Source organism: Centruroides vittatus, unplaced genomic scaffold, assembly GCF_030686945.1.
Source record: "Centruroides vittatus isolate TY-2023 unplaced genomic scaffold, ASM3068694v2 scaffold_576, whole genome shotgun sequence".
In the NCBI taxonomy this organism is placed as follows: Eukaryota; Metazoa; Arthropoda; class Arachnida; order Scorpiones; family Buthidae; genus Centruroides; species Centruroides vittatus.
In genome coordinates this window covers 661,487-685,933 of record NW_027122713.1, presented here as the reverse complement: position 1 = coordinate 685,933, position 24,447 = coordinate 661,487, and the positions used below count along the sequence as shown (strand labels likewise).

The window sequence follows — 24,447 nt, the reverse complement described above, 5'->3', positions numbered from 1 at the left end:
AACAGTTTAATGACTACGTATCGCGCGGTCTGTTTACCAACGATAATAGGGAATTTTAAGTATTTGGTAGCGGAAGTCGCGGGAAAAGAAGATAAAATTAACATTATTTAAAGTAACTTAACAAAAATAAAGTAGCTTAAAACATGAATTAAGTCAAAGCATCATTTTTATCAGCGATCGTTCGCGCGTGCTTACTGCACTATCATCTAATGAATTTTGCTGTCGCTAATATAATTTTTAAAATATCTGTATTTTCTGTTTATATATCTGTATCAGAAAATATCTGTTTATGCATAATTTTTAACGACAATAAAAAAATGTCGCAAACGCGTTTGTCATTTAAAACTGGTTACGCGCACTCAACTCTGGTTATTGTCGGCAGATGGTGTTAACGTCTTCACAACTGCGTTTTTTAAAAATATTAATTTTTAATGTTGTCGATAGATGGAGACAAATACTTATCAGTACTTTGCATTTAGTTTAATCGTAAAAATTTTATAATTAAATTTAAAGGTTACTAAACTTACATACATGTTAAATTTATTATTATTTTTTAATTTAAAATTTTTTAAAAATAAATTTACATATGAATTCCGGCATGGATCCGACGACAGTCGCTATTAAAAAAACGCAAAAAAAATTAAAATTGAAAAAATAGCAATTATAGTCTCTAAGAAAAGACTCAAAAAGAAAGAATTTGAAAAAATTTACGAATGTTTTAATTTTAAAATTAAAAGTAATTTAAAATAATTTATCAAAATTGTAGAGAGATGTCGCTCCATTATAAAAATTTGACATAATACCGTGGCGACATCTCACGTCGTTATTTTGAAAGATAAAATATATGAAATATTAATTCTTTTTAGATTTAAACCAGTTTTTATTGAATTTACAAAGGATTTGATTAATTTGAAGATGTAAAAATTATGACACATGTTAATTTATGTATCAGTTAAGAAAATATTTGCATAAGTTTTTTTATATTTAAAAAAATTGACACGAAACATCCTCTTTTCGAATGTAGAAACACTTTAAAATCAGTTTTTTACACAATAGACATGAATCGGGAAATTTGCTAGTTTGGCACATTCAATTCGTATCTAGTTTCGGAACCAAGAGAAAAAAAAATCAATGTCCAAAATAAAAGTTAAACAATCCAGCAAAAAATCTCCCGTAAAATTCAATAAAAGCTCTGGTAGAAAATCATTGGGCAGTAAAGATTTGTCTTAAATGTAAAAATGGCCGCTTCTACAAAAGAAATTGCAGAAATCTCCATAGAAAACATTCCCGTAATCAATTTTGTAATTTTTTTCCACTTCTGATAATGGAAAGTGTAAGAACTGTTGTGAAAATTTCTCAAAAATGAAGGTAATGTCGGAGAAATTACTACAGAAATATCAATTAAAAACAATAGTTGACGGTGAAGGAATTTCATATTTTCATTTCTTATGTGGTATGTGGAAATGTTTACAAAGATTGGAACGTGATGCAGAAACACGCCATGGATCACATAGATGCGGAAGAAGTAGATTGCTTGAGCTGCAAACCGAAGAGTAAAATACGCTTGATCGCACAATCATCGTCCTTGATGGAAGAAAGCGATACAAATGTCGCTTGCAAGAATTGCGGCCGTAACTTCCTCCTTTCGTCTATTACGGACAAGAAGATCCTGAAAGTAATGGGCATCGATGAAGGAGTCAAAGTTCATTACAATTACACGTGTCATATATGCAAAGAGGAAAATCGCCGATGACAATCTGGCAATATTTAAAAAGCCATCTTGATGGCGCCATCTTACGGTGCCGTTTATTATTAATTCGAGAAAATAACAGATGGCGTCATTTGTCACGAAATATTTTTTGTTTTGACAAATATTTTGGTTTTCCGATTAAGAATTATATAAGAAAGTTGTTATTATGAAGTTCAAGATGTAAAAAATCTAGATAAAATAAGTGTTTAACCTTCAGCATACATGAGAAGGAAAACGCCATCTGGTGGTCAAAAATTTCTATTATCAGGACGACCACGTATACTACAAAACATGATAATGCAAAACAAGAAAAAAATTAAAATAAAAATTAAATAAATTTTTAATCTTCTTTTAACATTTTAAAAACTCCTCATTCTATAGCATTAATTTGAATTTTTTTACTAATATATTCCGAATTTTTTCTGTTATCTACCATTAGATGGCGCCAGCATATTAGCTTCAAAACAAATTCAAGTCGTTTAAAATAATTACTGTAATTTTTAATCACCAGAGGGCTTTTGATTAATTAATTAAACAAAATTTTATAAAATTTAAGCGCATAATTTGAATTAATCGAATAAACAAAAGTATTTATTCGGTTTATACTGTTAATAATTGATCATTTTTATGGTACCGTATTTTACGGACTATAAGACGCTACAGACTATAAGACGCACCTTAATTTTTAAGCAATTTAAAAAAAAAAATACCTATAAGAAGCTACGGACTATAAGACGCACCTGAATTTTGGAGGCAATTTTTCGAAGAAAAAAGTGCGTCTTATAGTCCGTAAAATACGGTATATAACGTAAATCGGAAATATACATTTTTATAATATAGAAAAAAAATTTAATTAATTTACATTCTCCGTTCTTAAAATGATTACAGAGCAAATATATTTAAAATAATAAATTTTAATAGCACCAATTTCGAAATAATACATAATAAAATTACCTAATTTAAACATTTATTATTAATTACAACTGTACTCACTAGAGGACTATTAATAAATTAAACCCTGAGATTAATAAGTGAGAAGTTATTAAATAAACGAACGCTAGATGGCAACATTGACATAAAATATTCTTAAACTTCAAAAAAGTTTTTTAAAAAATCGCACTTTTATAGCCAAAATTTTATTTGTTTGAAAAAAAAAATTTAATGAAAATTAGTTCGCATACCGAAACGACTGAAAAAATGTGTTTATAGAAGCAGAAAATACGCTTCCTGGATTCATATTCTGTATTTAAATCTTGGCCAGTTGTCAAATTGTTGGCCAAATCGAATTTTAAACCGAAAATTTCATCCAGCGCTTTATTATGCGACCAAGACGCAGTTCTCGATACAACTTCCCACAGGATAATGACGGTCACGTGTTCAAGTCCTTGTCCTAGTTTAAAATATTCACCCAAACATAACCTCCATGATTTGTAGAAACCAGGAAAAAAAAACAATAATAATGATGATAATGATGATGCTTTGTTGTGATGTTGAACAGCCCGACAGTTCAAAATAACGAAAGAATTATCGTAATTTATGATTATGTTTTTATTATATGTAATTAAATTTTATATTTTATATGAGGAAGAGTGCGTTACTTATCTCATTTTGTCATCAATTCTTCTTAAAAATGCGAAAATTTCGTAGAATTGTGAAGTTTTGTATCTATATTCTAAAGTTTCTAAAATGTTTTAATAGATAAAATTGCTATGTATAAAATTAATATTTTAAAATATTTAATATATTTATTTTTAAGTTACATATTTCTTCATATTTTATACTTTACAATAAATAGAAATTCCCTAAACAAATGTTAAGAATTTCCCTAAATTTTTATTCACTGTTTTTTTCGTAGATTTATTTATTTATTTGGAAATTTTATTAAAATAAATACTGTTTTAGGAAATTCTCTTTCCGTAATAGCAATGCAATTATCAAGGAAATATTCAATAATAAATTCTCTAAAATTCTTTTATTCAGTTAAATCTCTATTCTGGTCTTTTATTCAGTAAATAATGTTTATAAATTCCCTAAACCATACAGAAAAGTTCCCTAAATTTGAAAAATTTTTTTATAACAGAATAATGAAACTGCTGAGTTATTCAGAGAATTTGTTACTTTTTTCTGCCAAAATAATTAATTAAAAATAATTAATTAATAATAAATAATTAATGTTAAAAATTGTTTGAATTTAAATCATTAATTTCCCGAGAAAAGTATTTCTTTATGGGGAATTTAAACATCTTTTCACGCAAAAATTCTCTTAACAAAGTTTTACATTGTTCGGGGAATTTGTCACGTGTTCATTTATCAATATTAAATAGTAAAAATACCTAAATAATGCTTACAGATTTAATTATTCAGGTAAAATTCTAAAAATTTCTTACAAATCCCTAAATCAAAATGTTAAAGGATTATACATTAAGAATACATTTTTCTTCATATAAAATAAGGAATAGAATTATATTTTAAGTTTAAAACAATGTAAAAACTCTCGATCTAAGATTAAACTATAAATCTATTACACGAAACTTAATTAATTTCCATTTGATTAAATTTAATTCAGTGACTTTGCCGAGTGTGAAATTACTTGGCTGAATCACACTTTCAGTTGAATCAGAGATTACAATGAGTTAAAGCTCGATCAGTAAACTAATTTTAGATACAAGAATTAATTTACGAATCCAATCCCATAAGAAATTTTGGCTGTTGAAGCTGGTATACTGTTCAGAAATTCGCTTAACCTTAAGTAGAATATACAGAATTAGAATAGTGTGTGTGGATGGCATGCCAGTCACGTGTACATCTGGCAATGCCCAAATCCTATCGTCATCGATATATACGAAAGATAATTAATTTTATACATTAGAATTCCAGGAAGTCTGTAATCTAAATAAACTGTCTGAGACATTTTTTTTATCTGTTTTATTTGATTATCCAGTCGTTAGCCTACTTAATTCTATCATTGAATAAAGTATAGAAAATAAACATATCGTTCTATCTTCTTCGTAATCTTGTCGTCGCTTCTTTACTTTTGGCCTCGTTTATTTTAATTTATTTCCACATTTCTAAGTCAATTTCAGGTTTTCTACGCTTGAAAAACTCGAAATTTGAACGGGTTTAACGTTCAAAAATTCAAATTCTGTGACGTAACGAAATGTAGTCGCGATTGTTTGTTTTGATTCGTGAGTTTTAATTGCATATAAAATTAAGCATTTATTGCATTCTCTTATTTAAATAATCTTTGTTGTATTTTTTTCGTCAAAATATAAAATTTTTAAACGATTTAAATGAGCAGCGCGTGAAGTTTTAAATATTTAAATATTATGGTCATTTTTATGGCCCTCTACATTACATTATTTTTTAATTAGCAAAATGTGACGTCACGTATATAATTTTTTAAATTATGGCGTTATTTCTAAAATGTAAAAAATTCTCTATTTTGAAAACATTTCAAGCCAAAAAAGAAGAAATATTTTTTAATCTGTTTAACGTTACTTTTTAAGATTAAAAATAATAACTCAATTTTTAAAAATTAAAAATTGAGAATTTGAAATAATGATTAGAATACTCAATTTAGATTAAGGTGCTTGCATCATCATATTAACAACAATTAATAATTAATAAGAGAAACAATTAATCAATTGTTTAATAATTATTTTAAACTGTTTTAACGCATTTGGATTACACATAACGAGTGTTAGATGAGTGCAATGGCTTTGAAGCGTCTTAAAATGGAATTCATCAGCATCCCTAAAGGTCCAACACTCAAAACCTATCGACGACGACACGTTTAAGTGGCGGGGAACCATAATGAACCCTCCCGATAACCCTTAAGAAGGAGGGAGGTGTCTTCTATCTCAAGATGCTCTTCTCCGACGATTACCTGTTTGAACCTCAAGAAGTAAAATTCGAAACCAAAAATTTATCATCCAAACAAATGTCACCATTTCTACTGATGCAAACATCAGTAGAAATGGTGACATTTGTTTGGATATTTTAATAGACAATTGACCACCATCGCTGATCATTTCAAAATTGTTACTTTCTGTATCTTCGATCCGATATATGTTGACATCGCCGAATTATACGAGAGGGATAACAAAAGATACAACGAGGAAGCGATACGCAATACAAACATTAAAAATTATTTCCGAATACTTTTGTTCGATCTTTCTTCTTACAAGAATACTCCTAAATTCAAAAAATTCGTCATAAATCTGTCAAATCGCTATAAAAAAACATGTGTTTTTGCAAGATAATTATTATAACTTGAATGAACGAGTTAAAATTTGTTGCATAAGCAAGTAAATAATAATTATGCATTAATTTTGTTGATTCTTCACCTTCTTTTATTAAGTTTTATAACTCTGAACCGGGTTAACCGATAGAGAATTAGAATAATTTAATTAACGGTCTTGAATTTAAAACCTGAACGGAATTGCATTGAATTAATTAAAAAATTTTTAAAAATTTTCTTCAATCAATGAAACTTGATTTAATCTTTCCTAGTCAAAAAGTAATCCCGGAATCAGTATGAATGGCCGATAACGATCCTATTCAAATTCAAATATATTATTATAATATTATTTTATCTGGTTAGATTATTTAATAATATATAATATTATTTATTATTTTTATGCCGTGTTTAAAATACAATGATTAATTTTATAAATATTAATTTATTAGTGCGACGATAATAAAATAATTTTAAAAAATCAGATAAACGAGTGTTTATCAATCCCACCGCTAGGATTCGAACCGATTAGAACCGGTTTATGACGTCACGGGTTATCGTCTGCTCGCCTCCCGAGTGGATCTCGTTATCGTCTGAATCGGAAGACGAGACATCTTGATGCTATGGCCGCTTTTTAAAATATTGACGTCAAATTGCGTAATGTCGATAAGGATCATAAATTTTGTTGCTTGTTACTGATACTTTTATTCTTAATAACATTAACACGATTATTTTAACGATATTAATAGTATTATTTCTTTAGAGGTGCCAAATTGAGTCGCAGTGACCTCTGCCATGTCCGATTCGAACTGGTTCATGATGTCCTTGTCCTCCTTTTTCATCTGTTAGCGAACTCATTTTCTAAATTAAAAAAAAATTAATAAAATAATAACAAGAAAAAAATTAAAAAGATAATGCGTCGACCTTTGACCTTTTCCTTGCGCAACAAGGCAGAAAATTTTTGTCAGCGGCATAGATAAACTTAAAAAATTCTGCTGACAAGTTTTCTTCTTTCTTTTATTTAATTAATTTACTAATCAATTTGACGATTTAAATCATATTAGTTTATTGACGCCGAAGTCATATGACAATCTATTTTCGATATCTTAATTTCAATTATCTCAACGAAAGTAGTGACGTAGCACCTGTTAGATATTTCTGTCCGATTGGATAACAGCTTATCACGTGACGCGTCGGAAAATTTTCTTCAAAAAATTCCTTTTAGAAAGCGTCACGATGCGGCAATTTTTTGCGTGATGACGACGAATTATTTAAAATAAATTAAAAAACACAAATTTAACATTTCATAAATGATAATTAAAATTTTAAATATTTTAATGTAATTTACGTGACTCGAAATTCACATTTATGAACATTTCATTTTAAATATTTAATATTTCGTAAGTGACGTCGGTCAAAGAAATTCAAATTTAAATTTTTAACATTGCCAGATCATAATAAATTAACGTTTAAAAAATAATAAATTTTATTAATTTTATATAAATAAATATGAATTAAATTAGATAATTGTTTACTATTTTAACAATTCATAAAATTAATTAAAACTTAAAGGATTCAATAGTAGGAAATGACGTCATTCCACGAATTTTGAATTGAAAAAGTGGGTGATTTTTAGTCACATGACTGGTTTAAAAAAAACTCAAGCACGTGATTATATGTACTGTATATTCTATTACGTAGAAACTAAATCTTGAGTTAAGTTCAAATTTCGTCACCATTAAGACGCGCTGATCACGTGAAAGGACCTTTAACTTTCCCAAAAATTACTATCTTAACGTACGATTCACTTTGTAAACTGGAATTGTGCCATGAAAATCGATAGTGGGCGTATATTCCTATGACACAATTCTGTATTATTGAATGTCTTCAGTAAACTTTGCAGCGTGTATAATTCCCAATATATTAGTGGATAAACGGGAGAAAAGGATTTTAAAAAAGTTTTGCACGTGCAGTATGTAACTCCTATCGCATCAACCTAGAAAAATGGTATCTTATCAGACACTGTCTTTGACAAGCAACCTCCTAGCATCAATCGTTACTTTATCATAGGCCACACTCCATCGGTTTCTAACCCCTTATGTTTGTATACATTTAGCCTACATACATAGGTTATAATTCCTTATCTGTAAAGCTTTGCTTCAGTAAAATTATTATTTTTTTTATAAAATTTTTTTTAAGGTTTATTATATTAGAAAAAAAAGGCAAAACAAACAAATCGTTCGTGGTATGATATTCAAAACAAGAGCTGGGGATTTTTCCCTGGGCCCGGAGAAAACTTAGGTGTAAACCCCTACACATTAACATTATTTTTACTACTAAGAAAAATTAAAATATTTTGGGCTGCCTTTAATTAATAATAATAAAAAAACATTCTACATATTTCGTTTGTTCAAAAACAAATTGGCAGAAGAAGCCCGCTCTACCCCCAGGCCCGCTACAAGCTCTCGGCAGCCCAGGTTGGTTAAATTTATCTTAAAAATTACTAAAATGTTTACATAATATTTAGGCCTATTATTGAGGATCCCGAGGAACTGTGACGAGGATTTAATAGGATAGCTGGAAATCTTATTCAGGAACTGGAAATCCTTTACAATTGCTAGAATAACTAGAAATTTCGTAGGAATAATTGTGCTTTTTTGATTCAGAGGAGGCATTTAGAATCTTAAATTGGTAAATCCTGGATGAGAACTAATAGATCCTCACGTGAGCCTCTCAGGGATACATTCTTTAAAGATCTACGATGTTGTTTTGGGTGTTTAGAAGCTCATAACAGTATTATTAAATTTAAAATTTCCAGAGAGGATTCTTATGCGTTAAATATAATTAGAAATAAACAATTTGAGGATTAGAATTAAAATTAAAAAAATTTTTAATAGCAGGATTGAACTGTAAATTTAATTGGGGATCGATAAAGCTTAACTTCATTAAATTGTTATTGTTGAGGATCAAGTGAGGATAAAGCTATAGAAATTCATGGCTAAGTGAGTAGAATTATAAACTTTTTATTGGTAAATCCTCGATGAAAAAATTCATTTTTAACAGTTTAAATTGAGGATTTCTAAACTATTTATTGATGTAAATCAAAATTTCCAAGCGTCGTAAATCATCGAAAATTATTGATAATTATATGCAATATTAAATTAAGAGAAAGGATAACTGACATTGTTTATATTACATAACATCTGTATATTCTAAACGTATCCAAATTTCCAATTTAGTTATTCAGATTTCGACATCCATTAATTAAGTGGGATTTAGGTATGAATCTTATCTTCATCTACACAGTTTGCTAAATTTTTCACGTGATGTATGTCTAGCCCGGTTGCACAACTAACCGTAAAAATACAAAAGAAAAAAAGTTATAATAATAATTAAATATCTTAAACAGCTTTTTCTCTTTTCGATTGTGATAAAAAGTATCAAATAGTAAAGCACGACCTTGGTGCGAGTGATAAAGGCGCCTAAATCCAGCCAATGGCACGCGATAGCGATAAAGAGGCGCGACGCGACACACGCCACCAATGGCGCTTCGGCTTCGGCGACGATTTGGCCGTGGTCCAAGTCACGTGACTGTCTGGAATGAACGTATATAACATCATCCCCGAACAGGTTATTCATAACCAGATTTCTCTCGTTACTACTCTTACGTTTGGTTTTGTGCTCGGAAACGTTTTCTCATTGAAGAATCTTCAACATGGCTTTTATGATGCCAGTGGTCAAGAACGAATACGATATCTACGGAAGTAGGAGAAGCTCGACTTGCAGCAATCAAACAAGATCGAGATGCCCTACGAGATCCAGTTCAGTGACTGCTAGCCTTTCGTGTTCGCCAGGCAGCGATCTGGACTATCGTCTAGCGTCCGTATCGATGGGTTGCTCTCGACATTCTAGAAATGGTTCCGGATGCCAATCGGAGATTCCATCACCGAAATCGGCTTCTAGCGTATCCCTTCAGAAATTCCACAATCGCCTGTTGGACAAACTGAAGAAGAAATTGAAAATCAAAGACGACGATAGCTCCGATGATGAAGGACAGAAAATGGCTTCCAGGTAGTGAATGAACTTTTTATGTTTATGCTGTACATAGTCACATTGTATATATGTGTAACTAGAATATTCGGGCCTGGAGCCGGAATCTCGCGTGAAGAAGCCGTGATGACGAGTCGTTTCTCGCTAACATCTAGAGAAATGCCATCCAGTAAAAGACTGTGAAAGACATTAAAAAGACTCTCTTCAGTGCTATAACATTTTTTGTACATATTTTAAAAAAAATTCGTTTGACGATTTTACTAAGAAAGAAGTAACATGTTATTAAGCAAGAGAGCCATGTCGCGTTTTGTACAGAAAGTATTATAACATGTTAATATGGAGCTTGTGTTAATTTATATCATTCCAATTGTTGTGAAAGTAAAAAAAAAAAAAAAGTTATTCCTATTGAGGAAAAATAAAATAAAAAATTTTTTCCCTTATTTTCTGTGTTTTGAATCGTTTTATTTTTCTCGCTATTAAAACGGATCGACAATCGCGAAAATTGAACGAGAAAATCGCTTTAAAAAAACGACGCGATAAAAATCGAATTTACATACTCGGTAGACATTACGAGACTGCCACGTGTTTAAAAAGCGAAGTACATATTGGAAGAGTGCCAAGGTCTGTTTCGGAAGGGAACCATTCGCGTCACGTGATCGACTCCGGTCTAGATGGCTCTATGCCAGGCGCCAGCTAGGCGCCAACTCGTCCCGTGCTTCTCGTCGACCTCGCTTTTCTACCCCCCCTTTAACGTCTTAAGTTCGATAAAAAGGTATGAAATTTTTGGCTACGATCCCATTTCGGATTTTTCTGACACGTCACTTTTTATTTTTAGTAGTGTATGTAACTAAGGTACCAAAAATAATTATATATATACATATATTTAATTATTATAATCTTCGAAACGTCTTAAATTGTTACTAGATACGCGATAGACTTTGTTTTCCTTATATATTTTGGTTTGTTTGGAGTTATTTTTTGTTAGATCGAGACATTCGTGAGTAATGAAAGAAGGATATTTATTCTCCTATTTTTATTTCTACACGTACAAAAGCGGATCTGCTACCTTTTATACACCTGTTCTGTCTCCTGTTAAATTTAGTTCAACACCTACACTGCATTTCTAGGTCGAAATAGGGATTTTTCTAAACTTTACTGAATTTTCCTTAAACTCTATAATTAACTTTCCTTTAAAAAGAGTTTTTTTCCTATACCTTTGGGGCGTTTTAGTATTAGAATTAACCGAAGTAGACCTTAAAATTCCTTACGTATGCGTGCTTCTCATAAGATAGCACACTTGATATATTAGAATTAATCTAAATAAATAACCAGAAAGGATTACGTGCTCCTACGCTTAAAGAATTCCTTACAAGCTTATAGGGATTTGTATAATTAAAAGGGGTAATCTGTCTTTGCAATTCTATCCTTTATGTTTATACTGTATAAGCGAAAACATTTTACTGCAAGCTTGCACGCTAGTAGAACCTGGTTTTTGTATTTACATAACTAAAATGGGAAATTTCTTAGGGTATACCCCTCAGGGTCTTTCCTATTAATTATATTATTCAAGGGTTCAGCTCTATGTGAGTTACGTAACTTAATAATATTTTCTATTACGTATGAAGCTTATATAAATTAAGAGTTTGTTTTTTTATGTGCGTAAGAAAGTATAGTTTCAATCGATAAGTAAATTCTACACGTATATAAACTCCTGGATTTGCTCCTGTATGTGTTGTAATAGGGATTTCTTGTGTATGTAGGGTTGTAAAACTCGAGTTGAATCAACTTATTGGTATGTTATTTCTCAATTGAAAGCAAAAGGAAACAGTAAACTTTCGTTTAATAACAGAAATTACACGTTTTAATTTCGAAGAAAACTTGTTCCTGCTTAGAAAATCCTTTTCGCTCGCTTAAAATCGTCATCCTTGACATAATTTTTAAGACAAACGGATGCCATTTTTTCGATACGAATTAAAATTTATTCATCCGATTAAGAAATTTTATATATTACGAATATTTTCAATTACGAAAAAAGGTTATAAAGCTTCTTATCTATCAAAGATACGTGATTTCACTTACAAATTTACGACTTCCTTATTGAAAATATATATAAAAAATATATATACTTGTATATATTAAGCTCGACCAACATACGCCCAAGACCACTTCTGACGTAAAGTCCTATTTATGTATTAAAAATTTACATAAAGTTTGATAATGGTTCGATATGCACATGGGCGTCAGCCTTTTATATACAAGAGCTACTACACAGTCAGCACATTTAACCTAAAATAGAGAAATTTGGCTTGACCGAAACTTTCTCAAAAAGTTGACCTAATTTTTCATCGAAACCAGTCATCACAAAATGATATAGCTTTTAGAAAAGTTTAATATCATGTGTACTCCATTTGGTTAGAGATATTTAATTATCAACCTGCTGGGATATTTTAATAACAATTAAATAATTTCCAAAATAGTATTTTGACCTGTACGAAGTATAATGTTCTGGTTTCGGCAGTTACTATTTTAAGTATCCTCTCACTCAGAAGGAACCGCATTAAACATTATTTAACACGAACTAATTGTTAATAATATAAAAAGCTATTCAAATATTTACTTTAAAAACTTTCTACGTAGCTATTATGTTGCTTTGTTAGCTTACATATACGTCAATTTCATTTTTTAATCAATTTCACGAAGCACGTGGTTTACAAATATGTAAATTTCATTTTTTTAAACCAATTTCATAAAGTATGTGTTATGAAATTGATTTTAAGCAAATTTTTAAAATATATTTTTATTATTTATTTATGAAATCGATTAATTATGATGACGTATGATGAAATTGATTATTAAAAAAATTAAGTGAATAGATTTTAAAATTAATTTTAAAAATAATTACGAAGTTAAATTGTCAATTTCATATATTAACTAATCTATTTTATTCGATTGCTTATTTTTTTAAATTAAAAACTAATTTTCTATCAAATGAAACCGATATTTATGAATATTTAAAGCATGAAATTGACAAATATTATTTAAAATTTTAAAAAATAACAATCACGTGGAATTGATATTTATAAAATTAATTAATATAAAGAATTTAATTAATAAATATATACTTTTAAAGTTTGCTTAAAGATACGTAGATTTTAAAGGCTATTTAATATTTATTTTTAAAAATAATTTTCAAACAAAATAATAGATAATTTACACGCGTCATAAATTAAAAATATCAGCATAATAATCCTCTAATTAATCTTAGATTAGGGGGATTTTTAGGGAATTATTTCTCTCACAGATAAATAAATTCAATTATTTACCATTTAAAAATGATAAAATGTGAAATTAGAATTATATAAAATAATATAGGCATAAAATTAAATAAAATTAAGGATAAAATCAAGCAGTTGTTTAATATATATATTTTTTAAAATGAATTCTTTGTTGATCAACAAACCCAGATGTATTTATAAATATTTAACTTGTTTCACTATTTCAACATGTAGGGCAATATTGTCTTTAAAAAAAAAGGGGGACAAGTAAGGAGGGGAACGTGTTTTTTTTTTTTTTTTTGTTTTAAATTGAGAACAAGATACGAGTTTACTTGTATTTACAGTCGTAGGTGGTTTATTGACATTCTTTGCTTACTAACGCAATGTACAGGTACACAGTACCTGTACATAACTACATTATTATTGGGAAAGAAGTTCTATGAATGGAACACGTTTATAAAAATGGTGTTGTAAATGACGTCACGTTTATTTATTGCGACAGATTTTTCTCTCTCTGTACTATTTATCCTTGAAAGATTGTAGGTGTGTCTTTATTTATAAATACAGTAAATATATATAAAATATTGAGTAATAACATTTGAAAATAATGATTAATTCGATACAATTGGGTAAATCCTTATTTAATTTTGTAATAAGGAAATAATTTTTGTATGTAGTTCTAAGTTAGTTAAATTAGTTATTTTAATTGTAAGATTATAGAATTATAAGTAATATATTATTTAAAAACTCAATTTTGATAAGAAATTTTATAATTTAAGCAGGTTTATCGTACGATAATTCTTACATTTTGGCTGTATAGATAAAATTTTTATTATTATTTATATCAGAAAGGTCGTCATCATCATGTACTGTACTTAGCATCTTCTTAGGATTTGGTTGTTCTACTCTTCACAAGCCTATTCTGTGCTAGTTTCTCAATCACACCACACGCAAACTGGGGACCAACAAAGTAAGCAAGCTACAGCTTAGGGCCTCGACCTTTAAAATTCATTATTTAATAGAGTGGAAGGGCCTTTTATATGAATTTAAAGCCACGTTCCGTAGATTCTATAACGAAGGGTGTTTGTGTCAAATTTTATCCTAGGATTTTAACTATCTTCTTGTTAAGTACGAACAGGATTTGAGCAGGATTAACTGATATATTTAATGCTCTAGGCGATACGAATTTCCGTTCTCCACCCTTTCTACCTGAGAAACTTCAATTCTTACTCATATTAATGCAATTTCCTGCTTTCTATGCATAAATTCGCGCACTGTCACCAGGACTACACTAAAAATTACCTATTTTTTCTATCTATTTAGATATGTTCTAGTTTAAAAAAATAAAAATTTATAGTGTGAATTTAACAGAAAGTATTACTTTAGAAAATAAATATATGTACCTAACAATCAGTATTGACTGATATTAATGCTCTTCTATGAGCATAATGGGGCTAAAATAATGATATAAAACTAAATACCATATGCTAATAAATTTATAGTTTATAATGCTATAAAATATCTTTCAATCTGGATAGATTTTATAGGCTTTATGTAAATAATTATCAAATTTATAGACTTGTAGACCTATATAAATTATAGAAATAATGCTATAAGAGTGTTCTTAATTTGTACATCAAGCAATTTAAAGATGGAATAAAAGTTAAAAATAATAATAAATAAATCATTTTTATGCAAAAATACCTCTACCGTACTGATAAATTTTTCCTTAAACTGAATTAATAAACCCTCCAGCAGTTTTATAAGAGATTCTAGAGCAATTTTATCTGAATCTATGCTGAAAATTATAGAAAATTACATTACTAGAATATTTTTATACACAGTTCCTCGAATTTCACGACAATTTAAATAATCATTTTTAAGATTCTTATTTTATTTAAGTTATGTTTAAGTATTCCTCTTATTACTGTATTTACAATCTGTGATACAGATAAAACATAATATTTTATTGTCTATTTTTCTCAAATTTATAATATAATATATCAGATTTATTAAATTTTATTCTATATATATATACTTTGGTTAATTATTTAATTAGGTCTATTAAGTAAATTGTATACATACATTGAGTTATAGAGACAGATTTACCACATAGTTGCAACTTATAATGCAAAAAAATAAAAAACCCGATAAAACAATATTTTATACACATTTTCTTAAATCTAGCGATAATATAGCCATTTATAATGTAAAATTATCATATTTAAAAGCTATCCCTCTCTTAAATTCCGCTGTAAACTATAAATGTATTGTGTTATATGGCTGCAATTCATGATGTAAATAACCCTCATACAGTTTACGAAACGTTATAGCGAAGATAAATAAACCTTTACACGTTTCGGTTTCGTAAAAAAAAGGAAAAAAAAACCAAAATATTTTACGAAACCGAACGCATCGTTCATTGAACTTTTGCCAAAAAACATCATTCTTCTGTCGCATACACTGTCCTAGATTTGTCATTCAGTTCGGAATGGGGTTAATGCGCTTTTGCATTATTTCCGGAAGTGTATATGCACCAACGAAAATAAAAAAAAATAATAAAATAAATAATAAAAAATAAATCGTTCGACCTATAATTGAAACTATTTAGAATGAACAGAGTTTTTACAAAGGATAAATTGGTTCAACCGTGTCGTTATAAATATATAATGATAAATTGTTTTGGTAGAAAAAAAAAAGAAAAACAAAATGCGCGAAAACAAATGCAATGTTTTCGCATGTTTTTAATGCAATGATTTAACTGTTAAAGCCACTGTTTAATCGATTAAAAAAGTAACGGTGACGCGTGTTACGTTCGATACGGGCGTCACGTGACCGACGGTAGACCCGGGAATGGCGTGACGAGCGGTTAACGTCCTCGCGGTGTCAAAGCAACGCCTCCCCGCTCGCGGGATTCGATACCACCATAACTCGATAGAAGGGGGGGGGGTTGAAAATGGATTTCCGTCCTTGATTTATGCCATTGATACGGTTTTGGCGGGAAATAGTATCCGTTAACTCCGCATTATCTACATTTCCACCCGCCGAGTGTGCCTTATCTGGTATAGAACGATGTAGACGTAACGCGACGAAAATGCGATTGAGCTATCGCTCTTTCAGTAAAACGTCTGCACGGTGGGGGAATTTTAAAATTTCGCAGTCATTATGTTTACATTTTTATTTAGAAACTAGTTAAACGCACCGTTTCCGGTCGGGAATGTTCTGGTGTTTTTTTTTTTTTTTTTTTTTTTTTTTTTTTTGCAGAACAGGTTGAACGGTCGTAGGTGATATATTATGAGAATCTGTAGGTATTTTACCTTCTCCGAGTACAGGTGTTAGAATTGAGTAGATGTCCTTGATGGTGGATCGATCCTCAAGGACGGGTAGAACAAGATTTTTATACCAGTCCTGTCCATTAAAAGTATATATAGGCTATACCATTATATATACTGTATTATTTTTTATGACACCTTTACAACGTGTATATAAGATATAGACGTGTAACTCAAAGTGGTATAATATGTATTTGAAATGGAAATTTGTTCTATGTCCTGCATGTTTTATACAAGTTCTATGCCTTACATTTTACACCTTACAAGTTATAGGGAAATCTAGGAGAAAACTAAAATAACACACTCAAATTTTCATACAAACATCAAAATTTTATTAATTAATAAAATACTCGTATAAGTTTAAGGTGTACTTTACAATTTGGTTTTATTTACTTTACATATAAATTATATTAAACAATTTACAATTCTATCCATCCTACCACTCAATGGTTTGGCATTGGCACTCGTAATTTCACTTGAATATTTAAGTAGATCAATAGTCACGTTTATAATTATTTGGTGTTTCTATACCTCTGCAGTCTTTGCGTGACCAATTTTTGCATTTTTGTCTGGGTCTTCTTAGATTTTTTTCCTTTTCTAACGCCTCTAGTTTGTGATTTTCTGGAGTAGCTGTTGAAATTTGTGAATTTTTTATTACGTCCACTCAATTTTAGCCATTTAGTGTTGTTTGAAATAGAAAAAAACGGGTGAAATATCATCTAAAGGCATTAGTTGTTGCTGAGCACCATTATTCAACTTTCCCTATACCCTACAAGTTCTACTCCTCACAAGTTCCTATACCCTACAAATTATACATCTTACGTTCTATTTGTAGGGTGTAAAACCTTATAGAATGTAGAACTTGTAAAGTCCGAAACGTAAGGTGTAGAATCTGTAGGATTGTAGGAACTTCGATGTGAAAATTGTAGTGTACAAGTTTAGGAATTTGAGTGTAGAACTTCTACACCCAAATTCCTACATCCTACAGATTCTACACCTTATATTTACACCTTACAAGGTTCTACATACTCTCTATAAATTCTACACCTTAAGTTCTATATCCTACAAACACTTATACAAATTCCTTAATTCTATCCTACAACTTCCAACAGAAATTCTAAAATTTGAGGATGGTTCGTGCAAATTTTGTGAATTTTTTTTTTTTTTTGTATAAAATAGCAACATTTATATATACATAGATTTTTTTTATGTTTCATATCAAATTTCAAGAATGTAAATTGCCTAATTATTCATTCATTCCGTAGGAGGATAGGAAAATTTGAAATATGAACCATTCAAACTTATCAAACTTCTTTTAAACTTAATTAATTGCAGAAAAAATATATTCAGAAATAATTAAGAATGAAGCAATTAAGTCAAAACATTTTAATAACTTGTCCAGAATGGATTCTAAAAATGTTTTTTTTTTTTTTTTTTTGAGTTTTTCGGTTATTTTCAATGAACGCTTCGCGCCGTCGACGCGACGTCGCGTGCTATCGCGACGTAACATGGCGTGTATCTTACTAATAAAAATTATTTTAATTTAAAATTCCGAGTAAATATAAATGCGAGTAATTAAATTTAATATATAAAACTAAATTTCGGCAAATAAAATGATTCTAATTTAAATAATTCTCGGAAATATTTACAATTTCGTAACGATGCACGCGACGACGTGTGGTTAATTTAAACAAGTTTTAGAAAGCAAGTTTACAAATTTACGTTGAAAATATATATGCATGACATTGAAAATCATAAAAGTTTACAACGTTTTATTTTTTAATGTGAATTTGCTATGTTTTTATTTATTTTACACGCGACGCGACGTTGTAATGTGTCGCGTCGTATTTACACCCACTAAATATTCGAGGTTCGGACCCCTTTCTAGCTGGCCTTTTATAGGAATATTACACCGTAGGGTGTAGACCCTATAGGCGACTCCAGATCTAAATACTCAAGAGAAGACACTCAAATATTTAGATAAATATTTAAATAATTTTTTTACTATTTTGTAACGTTCTTCTCTATCTAGAAACTATATTTTTGCACATATTTTAAAATATTCTACTTACTTACTTACGTAAATAATGCATTTATTTAGATGTTTATTTGTAATTTTATTAATGTTTTTAGTCGATTGTACAGCAGGATGACGAGAAAAAGACAAATTGCAATATCTATAAAAGGTTGATGCTAAAAATCCTGTTACAGGAAGTGTAGAGGGAGGTTAAACGATATCCTACAGTGAGTTAAGTCGAAAAGAATTATCGTATTCATAAATTCCTAGACTAGTTGGCGCCTTTCGACTGTCTGCAAAAATCTTAGTCTAGCATCTCCCATCCTTAATTACATAAAGTATAATTTTTTTAAAATTAATAATATTTAAATCAAGTTAAATGCGTTGTAAATCAGTAAATTCGTCTGTAAACTCTATATTTTTTTTAGTATAAAGTATGTTGTTATCGTATTTTTTTTCTATGTTCGGATCTAGTATAAAAGGGTGCTTCGTAGAGATCTTGGATGCAATTCTTCGAGAGATAACTTTATTATATGTTATATATATATAATTAAGGTTCGGCTGTATGTCCGTTCTATGAAATTTTTAATCTGTTCTCGATCAAGACCCTGTTTTAACTCGTTTTATGTAGGGTCCAATGAACTTTTTGGCTCGTGTATAAAAGAAACTATTCTCTTGTGTTAAGGAGTGATTAAATTTCATGAAAAAGAGCCGGTTAGAATGATATATTTAATTAAAACATGATGAATGGAAGCTCAGAAAAAGTAGAAACTTCATTCTATCTTCAAGTTTCTAATAATTTGTTTTCTTATTAAAGAAATTTATACGAAAGAAAAATAATGTTCCTACAAATTGACAAGATTCAAATGGTAAATGAATGAAACCTAATTAAATAAATTCTTTAATTGATTTTATTTGCAGACTATTGGATTTCAATGTTGAACTTTCATCCATCGTTAGCACACGTTCTCGTTACAGATTATATAACAATTTTCTATAACTCGACACTTGTCTCTGTATGATTTGATATATGATTCTTAAAATATGACTATCGAATATACTGCAGAAAGTATTTAACTAAATTAATATAGCATATCGTCACAGGAATTCTTTAAAAACTACTAAAATTGCATATAAATATACGTGAAATTCCAAAGTTCAACATAAATCCCCGATATATCATGAAATATTGTGTAAAATTTCAGCAAAGTCAGTTAAAAAAGGACCTAACATTTTATGAGAGGACATTTTTAATGTTGAAAACTTTTAATCCATTCAATGCCATACCATCCGTGCAATCCATTCAATGCCGTATCATCTGCATTCCATTCAATGCCAATTTCTTCATCATATTTATAATTTACTCTTACGTTGTATCACTATAGAAAAGGGTTATTGAATTAAATCTGATTTTGGGAAAAGATCGCGAAGCCCCATTGCAAAAAGGTTGGAAATAGGACTGTATTACTGCATGGGCATACCTGGTCATGGCCAGGTCTTCACCTTCTCAGGAACCTCATCTCATTGCTTATTACTAATATATTTGCTCTATATTTGTATCTGTTAGAATGACTCTAAAGAAATTGGACCGGAGTCCTCAAGAGTGCTTAAAACGTTCCTTGTTGGAAATCCCCTTTCCAACCTATTATTCCAATAACACAATTATATTTTATTATGATTATATAAAGTAAATAAGAATAAAAGTTAATATTATTTTTGTAATGCCTATTCTTTTATTTTTGTCCTTTTTTTCCTCCTTGAATAAAGTTTGAACTTGATTACTCTTAAAGTTTTGAACCTGCTCCATGAATGTTTTCGAGTGTTTGGTATGCAAATCGTATGTCAAAGCAATTCATAAGGTTTGATAGAACAATATATTTAACGTTTTCCACAGAAATATATAAACACAAGCCAGAGAAATACATAAATCTATGCTAGAGCACTACATAAACGTTTTCTAGAAACATACATACATAACCCATGATAGAATAATATATAAACGTTTTCTGAAGCAATATACAAACAAGTGTCAGAACAATATGTAAAGTATATTCTGGAACAATCTATAATGTTTTAGGTAGTAATATATTTTAAAGATTGGCTCTACCAATTTTTAACATATATTTCTCAAATTAGTGGCAAATTAAGTATTTAAAAAACATATAATTTACCATTGGTTCGTAATAATAAACTACATATTTCTCATATCAGTTCACAAACTGCCTGTTCTCAAAGTAGAATTATTTTTTACACTTTGTACAAAGTCATAATTAAACATAAATATTCATTACAAAAAAAGTTTACTCCAAATTTATTAAATGATTGATTACTGAACAATTAATTATAACCTTATAAACTGGATAAAAATATAAATAAAATATCCTTAAACTCTAATAAAACCTCGACCTTACTCTCTATGAATTTTAATTACTTTATTTTATAAATAAAAACAAATGAAATTTTTAAAAACAGTCAGTAATAATCCCTAAAATCGTATTATAACTCGCACTTTGTAGATAATTTCAAGTTGTTAAATCATTAAAAATATCTCATAATGATTGAAACACTGTAGAGAAATCGCATGAGTAGAGTTCTAGATATTCAGCGGTATGAATTTTTTCCACGTGCTAATTGAAACGTACACCAAGTTCAAGTGCACTTGCGCTTCCTGTTGTAATAATCAGCCCACTATCAATTTATGTTTTGGAATTCTTCACTGAATACTTCTGTTCGGATGACAGGAAGTGGTTTGGTGCATTCCACACGGTTTAACACGAAAAATAAACCGTCTGAAATGGTTTTATTGTAAATTATTGTGTAACAGACAGCCAGACTGATGCAATTAGATATGGGTTTTCACGCATATTGATGAGTAACAGTCATGCATGATGATGCGTATTGTACACGCGATTTTGATGAATTGTAAATAAACTTGATTAAAAAAAAGGTGGCTCAGAAGTCAGTTAACCACTGTATAAGCTCGGTTGCTGCCTTAATCAAATACACTTTGACATAAACTCATAAGTGTTTTATTGCAAATATTGCGATTAACTGAGCTTTGTGTACGCTATACTGAGAAATGTTTTTAAGTTTTTTTGAATTTATACTAGTTAAATATTTCATGTTAGAATTATCCTAAAAGATTGTAGAAAATTTTTCGAATTATTCGACGAAAACTTTGGCCACTTTTCCTGCTATTTAAACCTAAACTGTTTAGCAATTACTTTTAAAATTAGCTTTAACAGGTTGCTACATTTGTAAACAAATTGTATGTACCGCAGACGACGCGAACTAGCGATTTAAAAATGTTAATTTCCTTTTCCGATACTAGGTCCTCTTCTAAAAATGAATACATTTGACTACAGAAGCAAGCCAAAATTTCATTTCGATGAAGAAATCTCCAAGAAAGTAATAAACATTGAAATCTGACTGAAGTCTCGAAAACTCCCAAAAGTATTAATACATGATCCACACGTGGTACCCGTAAAAATCCCCGAATATTTTACTTGTTAAACGAGTATTAAGCAATTAAGCAATTAAACAGAATGAAAGATAAGTAAGAAAAAGTTTCACAGATAAAGTTCAGAGAACCACTAATCAATATGTTCCACTTATGGAAAGCGATCTTCCGAGGAATCGACTATAAATCTTCAAGGGGAGGAAAAAGTATTTTGGAATAATTCCAAGTAATTTTCAATCGTCCATAACTAAAATAGGAAGAGTGTATAGAATTCTTTTGGAGAGAACATTGACCAATAAGAGAAGGGACGACACCACGTGACGTTTGGATTAGAGCCAGACCTTGAACCATACTCGATTCTTTTGTACGAACGAGTATCCGTTTCGATTCTCCCCCCCTCAGCCTTGATAGCCAAGGACGTTTCTTTGTCTGACAGACTACTTAGAGAAAAATGTAACTGTAGACGTTTCACACCCCGTAATCAGAGGTCGTAACCTTTTAGTGACCACCCGCCTCGTGTCTCAGTTTTTAAATTTTTGCTTGTCGAACTATTTCACTGGCTTAGTGTGGTGTAGCTTACATTCTAATCACGTACGTTATGTCCAAGGCTGATATAAGCTCTCCTTGAGCTTACCCTTTTGATATTCGGATCTCGAACCGTAACCCAGTGACCGCGATAGGTGTGTGGGATGGTTACGAATCGAAACAAATCAAATATTTTGTATTTTATAAGCCAGAAGATGTGATAAATAGTGGGATGTCTTGGGTCTCTCACCATGTAGTTGAAACCATATAATGAATCCTCACCGGGTTCTCGACATGTGTCCACTCTATGCATAGCCACGACAGTTCCTCAAATTACAAATTATTTATATATGTAGAATGCAAGAGTCATATTGTAAGAATCATTTTAAAAATTTCATCTTAATTTTCAAATTATCGATAAAATTTTGATGAATTTAAAATGGCGGCTATTGCAACTTTACTTTTCACTTTGTTGAAGCCGAAGTTTTCAACGCGAAAACATGAACGCCTTCCTGTAAGCCTAGAAGTTTGATAATGGCGTTTGGAACGTCGAGCATTATTCCACTGACGTTCCAAACGTTATTGTCAAACTTCTAGGCTTATGAGAAGGGGCGCTGAACGTCCGACGTTACGTTGAAAACTTCGGCCGCAACCTTGCTATTTCTTTTTTAAATTAATTTTTACTGAATTTTCTTGTATTTTATAATGTATAAACAAATTATATCAAAACATGGCTCTGTAGAATTAGTTTTTTAAATAAGAAGATAGAGCCAACTGAGTGATTTACAGTTAACAAATTGCAATTTTGGCTACCGCATGCTTTCACTAAAGATCTAATTTAAGAGTTTCATGCTTAAGTGTATATTTTCAGAGTATATATTACGCAAGAACAAAATTTATGAATTATACTTTTTAAATAAAAAAAAATATATATATATACAATTTTAACAATATTTTCTATATTTTCGTTTCGAAACTCATCGAGATCCCGAGGGAGTAGCTAATTGTATAAACAACTCCGAGCAACTGATGTAGAAATCGCCATGGGATCAATTTTAATTTAAAAATAAAAGCACTAAATTAATGACTAGAGACATTTTTCTAGTTAAAAAGTTATTAAATATTTCTCATTCTCCCTATAAATGTCCTTGAATGGCTAGTTTCTTCTTTCTGGATTGTCTGGTCACTCGAAGACATCAAGTCCAAAGGTGCATTCAACTTGGTCGTTGCACCCACCTGTAACAAAACCCGTTCTTCTAGAATATATAATTTTTCGAACCTTGTTTCTCTTATAATATAAAATTTCTAGAAATATGATGGTCAAGTTTATAACAATGATTTAAGTTATCAATTCGTGGTATAAACTGAAGCACGCGTGATGGCACAGAACATCTATCAATAGGATCTAGGCGTGTCTAGAAACGGAGTGTATGCAAAAACTAGGAAATATTAAAATTATTAATTAAAATTTCTATATTTTTATCAAAATTAACCAATAAAATGAACGCATTTCACGTACAATGAGCACTTTGCATCTCTTAATTAAAAATGAAACATGACCGATGCGTAACGAGATACATCGATAGACTAAACTTTGATCTCTCGTTTAGTAATTAAGAAAGAGGGAGGAAAAAAATAAACAAATAATACACGATATATGATAAATCTCCTTTAAGTTTCTTAATTAATAAATGAAATATATTTCTAAAATTATCAGTTTAGTTTTATTTAAAGATTTTTGTCGAACTTCGCCATGAGTTAATAATAACTTTTGGTAGAACCTTGAAATTCTTATAGAAGA

General features: G+C 29.9%; 1 protein-coding gene and 1 long non-coding RNA gene across 2 annotated transcripts; both read left to right on the top strand.

Annotated features, from left to right (window-relative positions):
- Positions 1-6,545: 6,545 nt before the first annotated feature.
- Positions 6,546-6,905, top strand: LOC136989434 (uncharacterized). Its single transcript, XR_010882917.1, has 2 exons — positions 6,546-6,644; positions 6,751-6,905. It is a non-coding gene; the product is annotated as an uncharacterized lncRNA (long non-coding RNA).
- A 2,709-nt stretch (positions 6,906-9,614) lies between these two features.
- Positions 9,615-10,477, top strand: LOC136989528 (uncharacterized). The gene has a single exon (XM_067287728.1). The coding sequence runs from the start codon at positions 9,703-9,705 to the stop codon at positions 10,060-10,062; it is 360 nt and encodes a 119-aa protein (XP_067143829.1). The 5' UTR covers positions 9,615-9,702; the 3' UTR covers positions 10,063-10,477.
- Positions 10,478-24,447: the final 13,970 nt, after the last annotated feature.

Bases quoted from the DNA above. Each gene is read 5' to 3' on its own strand.
- LOC136989528 (XM_067287728.1), top strand. From the start codon at position 9,703: ATGGCTTTTATGATGCCAGTGGTCAAGAACGAATACGATATCTACGGA.